Source organism: Rhinolophus sinicus, chromosome 17 (assembly GCF_057876585.1).
Source record: "Rhinolophus sinicus isolate RSI-liver-muscle chromosome 17, RSI-T2T, whole genome shotgun sequence".
Taxonomy (NCBI): domain Eukaryota; kingdom Metazoa; phylum Chordata; class Mammalia; order Chiroptera; family Rhinolophidae; genus Rhinolophus; species Rhinolophus sinicus.
In genome coordinates this window covers 142,723,268-142,736,437 of record NC_142517.1, presented here as the reverse complement: position 1 = coordinate 142,736,437, position 13,170 = coordinate 142,723,268, and the positions used below count along the sequence as shown (strand labels likewise).

The window sequence follows — 13,170 nt, the reverse complement described above, 5'->3', positions numbered from 1 at the left end:
CAAATGTTTTAGGATGTTTTTAGAAAGGTTCTCTTGGTGGCCCTGACATTCAGAGAGAAGTTGACTGTATTGGGGAGAGGAACCCTCTTGCCAGTTTCTCTGACCTTAATCTGCCACTATTGAGGGTACATCATATGATAAGGTGTCATCTTCCTTGATCAGGGAGGTTTCCTGAACTTCTCAATTCAGTAATTTTGCCTTTAGCATCCTAAGAAGTTTCCTTCTCCCAAAAGAAAAAACCAAGTCACTTTGGCATAAAATTTTATATTTTAAGCCCAGAATACATCATCCATGGCGCATGGAAACATAACTGCAGTGAGCTCCTTTATGGCACTGGTAAATATGTTTTATATGAGGTCTTCTCGTCAGTCAAGAAACACACAAGCATGTGTTTTACACTGTATAATTTAAAAACTTTATTCCTCCCCCCCCCCGCACTACCCCCACCAGACATACACACAATTCACAAATGGGTTTCATATTAGTTCAACTGGAAGTTTTTCTCCTGTACTTGCCTCTGTCATTGACTATGCCACTGTCAGGGAAATTGCTTTCTTATCAGGCGAAGGGTTAGATGCCATAGAGATGCTCTGAGCTAATCCCAGAAATGAGAGGTTCCGACCCAGCAGCCTCTGAAGGAGTCAATGAGTCCTTTCGGCTAAAGGCCTGGTCAGGCTGGGACAGTATAAGTTACGACACCTGCCTATTGTCGATGCTGGCAGGATCTTCCCTGCAGAGGTGACAAAATGCAGCCTATCTGAGCAGGAAGCCTGGAAGCCAGATAATGCCCTCAGTGGCAGCCACATCCCTTTCTGCAAATTCCATGGCCTCGTGCAAGAACATTTTAACGAACAACTGCTTTCTGCTTGGAGTCCAATGTGCACTCTTTGCCAACTGCAAGATTGGTCTTCACTCAAAAGTTCACTGTTTACACAGTTTTTAGCTTGTGCTTTGGAGGGCTGGTCTCTGCCTCTCCTATGCGATGCTGGAATCATATCAACGGAAGCATGAAGACCCAGGCGAGCACCGGCAGGTAGAGTGTGGGGGCACTGCCGCCGGACGTTCTCTGGGCATGCATTACGGTGAAGACCGCGTTAGTGTGGTTGGTAGGTAATTCCACATTGCAGATCATTCCTTCACAGCAAGACCTACACTCCTGTTACAAACGGAAGAGGAGAGGAGAAAGAGAGAGTGAATACTAGGAAGAAGAGGGAAGGGTAAAACAAAGAAAAAACAAAGAAAGTTTTCTGGAGCTCTATCTGAGGACATACAGAATTAGGGTTGGTTATCCAGCCTATGAGTCACCCAGGTCCTTGGGTACCCTTCCACCGATTGACCTGAAAGGAAGGACCATCTGGAGAGTCTTTTCATTGTAACTGCGATTTATCCCAAAGCATAAGCAAGGGAATGAAGGGAAAGGGAAACTGAATAAGACTGTCAGATTGAGTCAACAAATCTTGTGAAGACTTGTAAGGAAAAACACTGAAACAAACACAAAAGCTAGGAAAGTTTTGGATTGGTCATTGATTTTCTTTCTCAGTACTACTTGTTAGGAGATAATAATGACTCTCTATTGTCTATAGTAACCACAGATTCCTATCATTACAGCCGCAACAGCTTGTTAATAATGGCTGCTGAGTGGTGAAAAATACTTGCTCCCTCACAGCACAGGGTATTTTCAAGAGAAGCCATCTCCTGTCATAATATCTGGTACAATGCCTCGACCTGATAACCCTCGCCATTCACAGAGGCTTTCAGGATGGCTAGGTAAGATAAAGGCTGCGACGCTTAGGTACCTTTATCAGTGATTTTCAACCCAGGCTGCACATCAGACTCTCCTTGGGGAACTTGAAAAAAAACTCCTGCTGCCCACCCTGAAGTTGTTTCAATTAGTCTGGGTTACCCACCAGCACAGCTTATAAAAGCTCGCCAGGAGATTCTCCTGTGTAGCTAGAGCTAAACACCACTGGTGTCAGAACGATTTTCTATACACATAAGCTAAATCAAATTCTAAAATCTGACGAAATTAACATACTTTCAAGTAATTTTTTTCAAATAGCTCACGATTCTAGGCATGTATAAGTAAAATGCCCATTTAGAATAATAAAATGAGAAACAGAGATCCATTGACCTAAAATGTATCTATAGTTCATCATATCAAACTGAGGTCAATCTTTCAAACCCTTACTTCCTTATTTAAGCAGAGGTAGTGGGTGACACAAAGTTTTCTTAGTAAAAGGTGCCACTATTTTCCTCTTTCCACCTTCCAGCTCCCCTGTGCAGTGGTTTCTGGCCACGAACAAAATAGGTGAGCTGGGCTCTACAGTATTTGTCATTTTCTCATGGACGGTTTGCTCTTGGGCTTCCAGAGCGGACTTCAGACAATTTGCCCGAAGGCCAAGGTCTAGGATCTAGGTCTGGAGTCTGGGAACTATAGTTTGTTTTTAGTAACATTTTGTTGAAGAACAGAAAGTCTTCAACTTCCCTATAGTCTCCACTGCGTCATTGTAAAGGAATCTCTCCTCGAAATATAAACATGTTCAACTTACTACTTCTCCTTCTTGCCTCTCCATATAACTATCACTAGCAACAAGCTTTAGGACAGTAACTTCTCTCTCCCTCTCTCTTCTTCTCTCTCTCTCTCTCTCCCCCACTATCTTCCTCTCTCTCACTCTCGCTCTCTCCCTCCCTCCCTCCTTACTGTATGTTCAGAATCTCGGCTGTGGTGGCAGCCAACAAAATGACATTCACTTCTTGAGGCACACTTTTTGGTGATTGATGTACTTCTTCCATGACTCGTAAAATGGTGAACTGTCAAACAGTACTGTGTATCTACGCAGGAAGAAAAGAAAAGGCAACTTAATTTTTTTAACATTGCAAAAGAGAAACTCACAACAATAATCTCAGAAATAACTAAAATTCAGGATGATACTTAGGTTTCTAGGCAAAAAATATAGTGGCAGAGAACTCTAGAGTTTCTCAGTGGCATTTTTTAAAAAGGCATTAGCTTCTAAAGCACATGTGTAGTTTGAAAAATAATTATAAACGGACACCTATCCTTAGGTGTCAGCTAAAGCTGAGAAAAAAATTGAACAAGCTTTTCATCGAATCACTAGGACCACCCATTTCATATGAAAGCATCAGTATTTCTGTCTCATCTGTCTCCCTCTGACACACGTTCGGTAACTCTAAAATAAAATGAAACTTGTTCCCGTCAAATGCTATGGGTCAGAACATTTCCTGTTGCATTATTCAACATTTCTTTCTCATATATTAATAGGCCCTGTGGTGAGCTGGAATGAAAAGCAGGTGCTTCAAAATACACATCAAAGACCACCTTCTTACTCACCCAGTTCACACTCGAACCCTGCTAACGTGCTTGACTTTTCCTCAAAGAATTTCTATTTTCTGCCTCATCTTTCACTGACACTTACTCTCTCTGTCCCCTCCCCCCTCTCTATAGCTAGCTTATATGTGCGTGGAGTTATCCACTCGTATTTTATTACTTAGGGTTCTTTAAAGAAAGTGATTGTATTCAATATCCTAGAACATTCTGCTTTAGTTCTGTGTGTCTACTATAGTTATCTCAGGCCAATGAAATGCTTGGTTTACTGGGAAGGAACTACAACAGCAATGTTATAGAATAGGAAAAAAAATTTAACTAAAGTTGAGAATACTGCACATATGAAATATGAAATTGCCTCTGTCACAAGTGGGCAAGCCACATTATATCCTTTAAGATCATTACTATTATTTAAAAAAAATTTATTGAGGTAACATTGGTTAATATAAATTTTAGGTGTACAACATTATAATTCGATAGCTGTATATTCTATTGCATGCTCACAATAAGTCTAGCTTCCTTCCATTACCATATATTTGACCACCTTTGCCCAATTCGCACTCCCCCCACCCTCTGCCCCTCTGGTAACCACCAATCTGTTGTTGCTATGACTTTGCTTTGTTTTGTTAGTTCACTTGTTACTTTTTTGGTTTTATATTCCATATATGAATGACATCATATGTTTTTTGTCCTTTTCCATCTGATTTATTTCATTTAGCATAGTATCTTCAAGATCTATCCATGTTGTCACAAATGGCAATATTCATCTTTTTATGGCTGAGTAGTATTCCATTGTATGTATGTATCTTTATCCATTCATCCGTCAATGACACTTAGATTGTTTCCATATCTTGGCTATTGTAAATAATGCTGTAATGAGCACAGGGGTACATATATATTTATAAATTAGTGTTTTCCTATTCTTCAGATAAATACCCAGAAAAGGAATTGCTGGATTATATGGTATTTCTATTCCTAATTTCTTAAGGAACTTCTATACTGTTTTCCATCATGGCTGCACCAATTCACAATCCCACCAACAGTGTACAATGGTTCCCTTTTCTCCACATCCTCTCTAATACCTGTTATTCCTTGTTTTTTTTTATAATTGCGATTTTAACAGGTGTGAGGTGATTATCTCATTGTGGTTTTGATTTGCATTTCCCTAATAAACGACTATCTTTTTACTAAATGACTAAATGATTTGCATTTCCCTAATAAATAACTATCTTTTGACTAAATGACTAAATGATTTGCATTTCCCTAATAAATGACTATCTTTTCATATGTCTGTTGGTCATCTGTGTCATCTGTGTCATGTCTTCCTCAGAAAAATTTCTATTCAGATCTTCTGCCTATTTTTTAATCAGATTGTTTCCTTTTTGTTGTTGAGCTGTATCAGTTCTTACCAGTATATATTTTGGATACGAACCCTTTATCAGAAATATCATTTGCAAATATCTTCTTCCATTTGGTTTGTTGCCTTTTTGTTTTGTTGATAGTTTTCTTTGCTGCACAGAAGCTTTTTAGTTTGACATAGTCCCATTTGTTTATTTTTGCTTTTGCTTTCCTTGCCTTTGGAGTCAAATTCATAAGAACACCACTGAGACCAATGTCCAGAAGCTTAGTGCCTGTGTCTTCTTCTAAGTATTTTATTGTTTCAGGTCATCCATTCAAGTCTTTCATCCATTTTGAGTTAATTTTTGTGTATGATGTAAGATAGGGTCCAGTTTTCCCAATACCATTTATTGAAGAGAATTTCCTCTCTCCATTGTATATCCTTGGCTTCTTTGTGTACGTTAGTTGCTCATAGATGTGTGATTTATTTCTGGGCTCTAAATTCTGTTCCATTGGTCTGTATATCTGTTTTTCTGTCAATACTATATTGTTTTGATTACTATAGCTCTGTAGTATAGTTTGAAATTTGGGAATGTGATAACTCTGGCTTTGTTCTGTTTTCTCAGGATTGCTTTGGCTATTTGGGGTCTTTTGTGGTTCCACACAAATTTGAGGATGTCTTTGTCCTATTTCTGTGAAACTGCCATTGGGATTTTGATAGGGATTACACAGAATATGTAGATTGCTTTAGGTTCATTTTCTTTTTAGTAAAATGATGACGATAAGTGTCCTGTATTTTGATAGGATTGTTGTAAGTTTCAACTAATATTAACAATAGTAAACACATACTAAGTGGGTACCACCAGCCAGGTACTCTTCTAACATATATTCACTCATTCAATCCTTATAATAAGCCTTAAGATAATATCCTCACGTTACAGATAAAGAAACTGAGGCACAGTTTCTTGCTCATGGTCCCATAGGTAGAAAGTATTAAAAGGTAGAATTCTAACCTAGGCCTTTTTCCAGGGTTTGTGCTCTTAATCAGACTACTATTCTGCCTCTCAGTATACTTAATATTAAACTAGATGATGCTATAACAGGCTCTACAAGAGCAGCTGACTTCTGAATGCAGAAGGACAGGGAAGCACTAACTGTTTTGGAAAGCATTTCACTTTATATTTCAGACAAAGAAGAATCGAAAACTGGTGGCCTCATGTGCTCATGCACAATGTCACACAGGCTAAAGCAGCCCTAGAAAGTAAGAATAAAAGCCAAAGAAAAGAAAATAAGAAACGTCACTTGGGGCAGCCAGTTGGCTCAATTGGTTAGAGCGCAGTGCTCATAACACCCAGGTTGCCGGTTCGATTCCCACATGGGCCAGTGAGCTGTGCCCTCCACAACTAGATTGAAAACAATGACTTGACTTGGAGCTGCCCTCCACAGCTAGATTGAAAAAAAACAAAAAAAAAACAAAAAATCCCTACTTGACTTGGTGCTGATGGGTCCTGGAAAAACACACTGTTCCCCAATGCATTCCCCAATAAAAGTTTTTTTTTAAAAAGTCATTCTTGTCATATCCTGTTACACAGAGAACCTCCTTTAACAACACCGACAGACCACAGAAGTAAAGCTGTAAGATGACAAGGAAACCGGAGATGACAAAGAAGAGTAGCTGCAGGCCTGTTGGTCCCAAGAAATGGTCGACTATCACTTCCCTAAGTAATGACAAATTGAAAAGTAAGAAACTACATTCTCAGTTAGAATTCCAGATGGTTAGTATTTTGGGGGCTTGACTGGTGTACTGCCCGAAGGTACTGCCATGCATGCTGGAATGCAGGGTCATTCCATGTCAACCTCTTGAAGAGTTAGGTTTCCAGGGTGGACATGGAAGAGCCAACTTTCTTCACCCTTCCATTGCTGACATACGTTTTGTTGCTAATGGAAAGCTGCAGCTTCCCACACATGTTTCAACAGATGAAATTCTAAAACCCAGAAATATGCATGCATATTCCCATTAAAAATGGCTTTGATTAGTAAATGACAAACTGAGCATTATGCTCAGACCTCGTAGGAACAGTGTTTTGATACAATTCTAAAGAAGAGCATGGTTCCTGAAGATAAAGCCCAAGAGGATGGGCAGCAATGCCCCAGTGTACTAGTGTTCTAGCCCGTACCGCCCGGCTTTCAGGGGGATTTAAAGCAAATAGCTACAGAATGATAACTACCGTCTGAAATAAATACAGAGAGGCATCAGTCAACCTCAAAAACTTTGAAATAACTATGATAAATTTCTGTGAAAACTCTGGAAACAAATCCCAAAATGTACACGCTCATGCATGCACATGCACTCACAAGCATGCACCCAATGTAAGGTCGATCACTCTACAGAAACGTAAGAGAACCCCAAGAAAAATATTTTGGTAATTAATTATTCTTGAAAAGAAATAACGAAAAGTACTATCCAAGCTAGATGTCACAACCATTTGTGCTAATTTATGGTATAAGACTCTCAGGCCCAGTAAAGGGCTCTGTGGTGTACTATTTAATGGCTCCACATACTGGCTTTATCTCGAACAGGTAAAGCTATTTCACTACTACATATAATGTGACACAGAAATTTCCAAAAGATTCAAGGTAACAGTAGACCAAAAGTGGTAATCTCTAAGTCTGAGTTTGTTTTTCTTGGCCTTTTACATCGGAAAACCTGAAAAAAAAGATACATTCTAAAATCTGAATAGACTGATCTCCTATAGCTGTAAATAGAGTTTTTAATTCCACATCATCCATCAGCACATCCCAACTGCCTTACGTCCACGTTTGTATATATTAAATCGTTCAACTTCTCTCCCCCTCTATTCCTACGCCCTAGTCCATGTCGCCATCTTCTCCACCTGAAGGCAAGGAAAAACCCTACTTGCTGTCACCTTCTACCATCCTTTCTCCACACAGCACCCAGAGCAATATTTTAGAACACAACTAGCATCTTGTACTCCCTAGTTTTAAACCCCCGACAGCCTTCCCATCACATTTACAATAAAATTCAAACTCTTTATTAGAAAAAGAAGATCCTGCACATCCTGGGCCTTACCTCCAGGAGAGTCTTTCTCCATCTCCCACTAGGCCTCACTGGCCAGCCTCTCCCTCTTCACTGAAGAGGCCAAATTTTGTTTCTTGTAACCTTTGCATCTGCTGAGCCCTCTTCTTGGCATGCTGTTCTTACAGACCTCCACAGGGAGGGCTTGTTTTGGTCATTCAGCTCTTATTTCAAATGTACATTCCTTAGAGAAGAGTTCCCTGACTACCTAATCAAAGGCATCCATTCATCCTATCAACAAATATTTCTTGAGTGCCTAATATGGGTCAGGTCCTGGATTAAACCCTGGGAATATATCAGTGAACTAAACAAGCTAAAAATATACTCAAATGTTTGCCAAATAAATGAATGAGTTTCCCAAGCATCAATGTATCTCAATAGTACAGAACTTTTCCTTTGCTTTAGCCAGTAAGTATGACTTTTCTAGAGATATCATCGAACATTTCTGAAATTCTTAGAATGCCTTAATCAACATTGGGATCTATTTGTTCTTCCTGGTAAATACCATTTAAGAAATTCCTCCTCAAGGCACACACAACTGCAAATTAAGGCTATGCCACCAGTTTCCAAGTACTCAGAGTAGTGTGATGTCTGGAGAGTCTCTTAAAAGAAATCTCTGACTTCTATTGAACATATCAGCCTGTTGGTTTGCTAATCTTATTACATAAAATGCCTCTGCTAAGGACCAGTCAAGAGAACCTAAATGAGGTGTAATCCCAAAAGAGTCTTCCAAACTCAGCACACTTACTTTGTGGACACCATTTGTCTTCTGCCCATCGATTGCAGTTATAATTATCCCCTGCATTTTCACAGGTAAAACACTTGAAGCTGTTTGGAAATGGTGTAGCTTTAAAGAAAAATGCACAGTGAAACGGAAAGGTCAAAAAAGACAAACATTGTAAATCTCAAATATGGCACAAAATTAGCAACTTCTATTAGATCAAACAAAATCTACAAGCCATTATCCTCAGATTTGTGTTTCTAGGGAGCTGGACTTAACTGCCAGACTTTGGGGCACTTTCTTTTATTCCCTTTTCTTTAAATATTTCATCTGTGAATATCTACTATAGACTAATAAAAATTATTCCACAAGCCACTTTGAAATATCCATGGTGTTCTTTTATTATAACTTTGGAATAAGTGGGGGTTGAAGGCGATGGATAAAGGGTAGTGGCAGCCCTGGAACCAGTAATTTGATAAAGTATCATCCCTGAAAAGAACTGGAGTCAGATTAACCTGAGCTCTAATTCTGCCCTTCCCACTAATTAGTTGTGTGATTTTGAACTTCAAAGAAATAATAATATGTATAATAATAGTAACAATGAAGATCCCCATGACTTGCAGAGGGATAGTGAAGATTAAACAGGAGGTTGCAAGAAAAATATCTAGTAGTAGAGTCCCTTGCACATCAAGTCGTGCTGGTTTCCATCCTTATGCACTTGCATTATGGCTACATTTAACCTCAAACAAGTAATCTCATTTGATATATGCCCATTCAACCTCAACCAGGAATGGAACATTGAATGTAAGAACGATAGTAATTCTCAGGCCCTTATTCTCAGCCCACAGTGTTATGGAAAGGAGGAATTAGGAGCTATTGGCAGCCTGGATTGAGAGCAATAAGTATGTTCTTTTTGTCTTCATGCTTTTTTTTTTTCTGCCTTGTATCTTGTTTTAATGGGCAAAAAGTAAAAAATACAATAAATCTGACATTTTTCTACAGGCCAGGATATAAAGTCCTGTGTAAAATTTTTCAATTCTCCCATTTTTGGACGATGAAACAGATAAAAGATCAAGGTGATCTCCAAACCATCCTAGTGACCTGACCACAAGTTGGGACAACAATTAGAAAGCGGTGGGCATTTCAGATACAGGGAAGGATATATATTGATGCATTTAAGAAAAGGACAAAATATCAAAAGCTGAAGTTCAGAGGACATAAAACTAAGTATTGCAAATATAGTTCAGTGTTGCCTATGCATAAAAGTGAATTAGGTAGATAAATAAAGAATGGAATAATGAAATCCACTTTCAGCTATTAAATCAGTACAGTTTAAAAAATACTAATACTCAATGCTAGTGGGTGAAGAGTAAAAGCATAAATTGGCACAAGCTTTTTGATTTAATAATTCCAATTTCAAGAATCTATTCTGAGGTCATGAGCCAATTGAAGAGGAGAAGACATTTAAAAAGATTTTCAATGAAGCATTAACATTTATCTTGTTTGTGACTATGTGTGTATATGTGTGTCATATGTAAAGTATAGAGAATTGGTTAAATAACCTATAGACTAGCAATATGATTTTTAAAAATTTGAATGTAAGAGGCATTAAAATACTTTCGAAGACATAGAAAAGTATTTAAAATATAGTGTAATGGAAGAAAAACTGCTACAAAATTAAATTTGTGTGCTCTCAGTATGTCATATATTTAAATACACATACATAGAAAAAACAGTGGAAGGAAATATTCCAAAATGGAAAAAAGAGTTCACTCTGACTCTTGGGATTATGAATAAATTTTATTTTTTTTCTATACATTTCCTGTCTCTTTGGGACTTTCTATAATGAACAAATATTACATTTTTTCTCATTTTGAAAATAATTTTTTCTAATCATCCAATTGTAGTAGGCTTAAAAAATTCAAAATTTGTCGATAATTATATAAAATATAGACATACATGCAATATACATACATATATTATCCTATAGATAATATAGAAGATATATACTATTTGCTTATTTTTAAATTATTAGTGGGAAAGTTGAGTTTTATACAGCCTTTGCTAACTGTGCATAATGTTAATGAAAATCCAAGTAGTTTACCCTTCCAAATTTCACACATACTAATCTGTTTTCAAAATTGTTAATGGCCATTTGAAAGAATCTATCACTGATGCAGAAACTTCCTGTAGCCAATATCCTTCTCCAATGAAGAGATGAACAAAGAACACTGAATTTCCTCTGCTAAACTATTCTTAGGGACAGTGTTCAAAGATCATTTTAAACAAGAACCCTTTGGAGACTTCAGCTGGGAGTCAATCCATTTTAAAGAAATAAAGAAAATTTCAGAAGTAGTGAAGACTTTCTGATTTATTCTAGGTATAAACCAAATGTTCCAGAAAAAGCACCGTCACTATAGGTGGAAACAGGGACTTCCAAATCATCACTCGGACCCCACAGTCATGTACTATGTGGACAAGCACTACTTACGGTCAAGAGGAGGCCTCACGTTATAGAAGTTGATGTTCTTGGCAAATGCCCGGTTTTCTGAGAAGATAAAGATCTGGACAACAGCCACAGCAAGAGCATGGCAGTGGGGCAACATTCCGATCTCGGATATGGAAAGTCCGAAACCCATATATCTAGGATGAAAAGAGAGACAGGGTGAGTGTATTTGCATTTTACATGTCAAGAGGAGTACGTTTTGCTTCTGCTTGGAAAGGTTGATTATTCAAATATATTCAACCATCTAGTTGTTCTCTAGGGACAGTACCTGTGAGTGAACTACATTCTTTCTGATCACATGAAAGTGAAGCAATTACTGCCTTCTACTGGTTGGGCCTCTGCACAAGCCAAGTGAGTTTTAATAGGACACCCAATGGCCTTTCGCGTTCCAGAAGAACAAGCAGCCACTACTGGCCTGGCTGCACCCCACTCCACTGCTGCCTCAGGCTAGCTGCTTTACTTCACCTGATCTCTTAACAACCACGATTTAGAGGCATGTTCAGCTGAAGTTTCTGAACCACCTATCTGTCAATTCTAGTCCTTGAGTAAACACCTATGTTTGATAAATTTTGCAATTCTTTCAAAACCTGGAGGAAACAATAAAAGTTGGAGCAGTGGGAAGGAGAGTGGGTAAAAGTTCAACGAGTTTGAAAAGCAAAGTCTCTGCTGGATCCCAGAGCATAGACACTGAGAAGAGACCCAAAAGCCACTGTGAAAGGCCATCCCACCTGTTTGTCACCTTGGCTGCCAAGAGAAGCTGCCAGAAGGTTCTAGAGGAAACAGAATTAAAGTTGTTTGAAAAGCTAGAAACCATAGGATGCTAGTCTTGGCCCACAAATGCTGCTCACTGCTTTCATAGACGTAAAGTAGGCAAGGCTGAAACTCAATGAAACAATGGACATGCACAAAGCCAAGTAAAAGATATTATATCTTAAGTCCCATAGGTTATACCCTCTAGAAGCAGACCTGGTAGTAACAAAATCTTCAGAAGAGATGCTCAGAACCTGGAATATCACCAGTGACAGGTTCTCTTTGTCCATGGGGAGGTGTGGGCAGCAGAAAAGGTATGTAACTTGGATCCAAAGACTGTGGTTCCGGTACTGGCTCTGTTCTTTACTAGCTGCCTGACCTTGGGCATGCTCTTTAAACTCTATTAACCTCAATTTCCTCATCTGTAAAGTGGCTTGATAACACCCGCTCTGCCCACACCTCTGGGTAATTGTGAGCATCAAACACAGGCTCAGGGAGGATCACATAGGATTGCGTATGTAACAGCACTTGTAATACAAGTTCTGTGAAAACGCTGGAATCTTAGAGTTCGATAATATTGGCTGAACTCATTTTCTTCTTGCTGAGTCAACTAGTCTCAGTGGGCATGGGGAGTTTTTCAAAGAAAAAAAAAGTTTGATCTCCACATATACAAGCATAACCCTTCACACGGATATTTTGTTTGAAGCCATGGTAATAATGCGTGGATTGCAGGGTTTTATTTCCCCCTCTTGTGCTGTGAGTATATTGGTTTTGCCTGTGTGGCTAATAATGCCTACCTATGGAAATATAACTGAATATTAGACAAAATGTAGCCACAACATCGTCTCATGTCCACAGATGGCTTTTGTCGTCACTAATAGAACCCAGTCCCTAAGGAAGTCTCAGAGTAAAAAAAAAAAAAAGACTTGGTAAGTTTCACAAAGCAACAGTGCTAAACTATATATACTACTGCATTTCACCTCAGTACAGAATTAGACGTAGTGATACATAAATACACACACACACACACACACACACACACACACGGTCTGACAATTAAGTTGTTAGCAAACTTGCCACCGTGTGCTTACATTGGCAGCACTGTACAAACAGCGCCGTAAGGTTTCATAACCTTGGTATATCAGTGTCTCACAGCTGTGTTCGTGTGGATGTGTGGCCATGCCTTGCTGAGTGGCGTTCATTACAATTGTTGCATGTTTTTGTGTGCCGTCACAAGAACATCTGAGCTTGAATTAGAGCAATGAACAAACACACAATTTCTTATTAAACTTGGCAAGAGCAGAAGTGAAATCAGGGACATGTTAGTTTAAGTTTATGGGGATAATACCATGAAGAAAACAGCAGTGTGCAAATGGATTAAACGTTTTTCTGAGGGGAGAGAACACGACACTGAT

The 13,170-nt window shown here is 38.7% G+C and overlaps 1 protein-coding gene across 3 annotated transcripts in view; it reads right to left on the bottom strand.

Moving 5' to 3' along the window:
- Positions 1-391: 391 nt before the first annotated feature.
- Positions 392-13,170, bottom strand: part of LYPD6B (LY6/PLAUR domain containing 6B) — a 162,115-nt gene continuing 149,336 nt past the window's right edge. For all 3 annotated transcript variants that reach the window (XM_074336034.2, XM_074336047.2, XM_074336038.2), the window contains 4 exons: positions 10,991-11,142; positions 8,527-8,625; positions 2,702-2,832; positions 392-1,156 (listed from right to left, as the gene is read on the bottom strand). In XM_074336034.2, the coding sequence (XP_074192135.1) occupies positions 992-1,156; positions 2,702-2,832; positions 8,527-8,625; positions 10,991-11,138 (543 nt within the window). In that variant the 5' untranslated portion in view covers positions 11,139-11,142 and the 3' untranslated portion in view covers positions 392-991. The remainder of the gene's footprint in view (positions 1,157-2,701; positions 2,833-8,526; positions 8,626-10,990; positions 11,143-13,170) is intronic.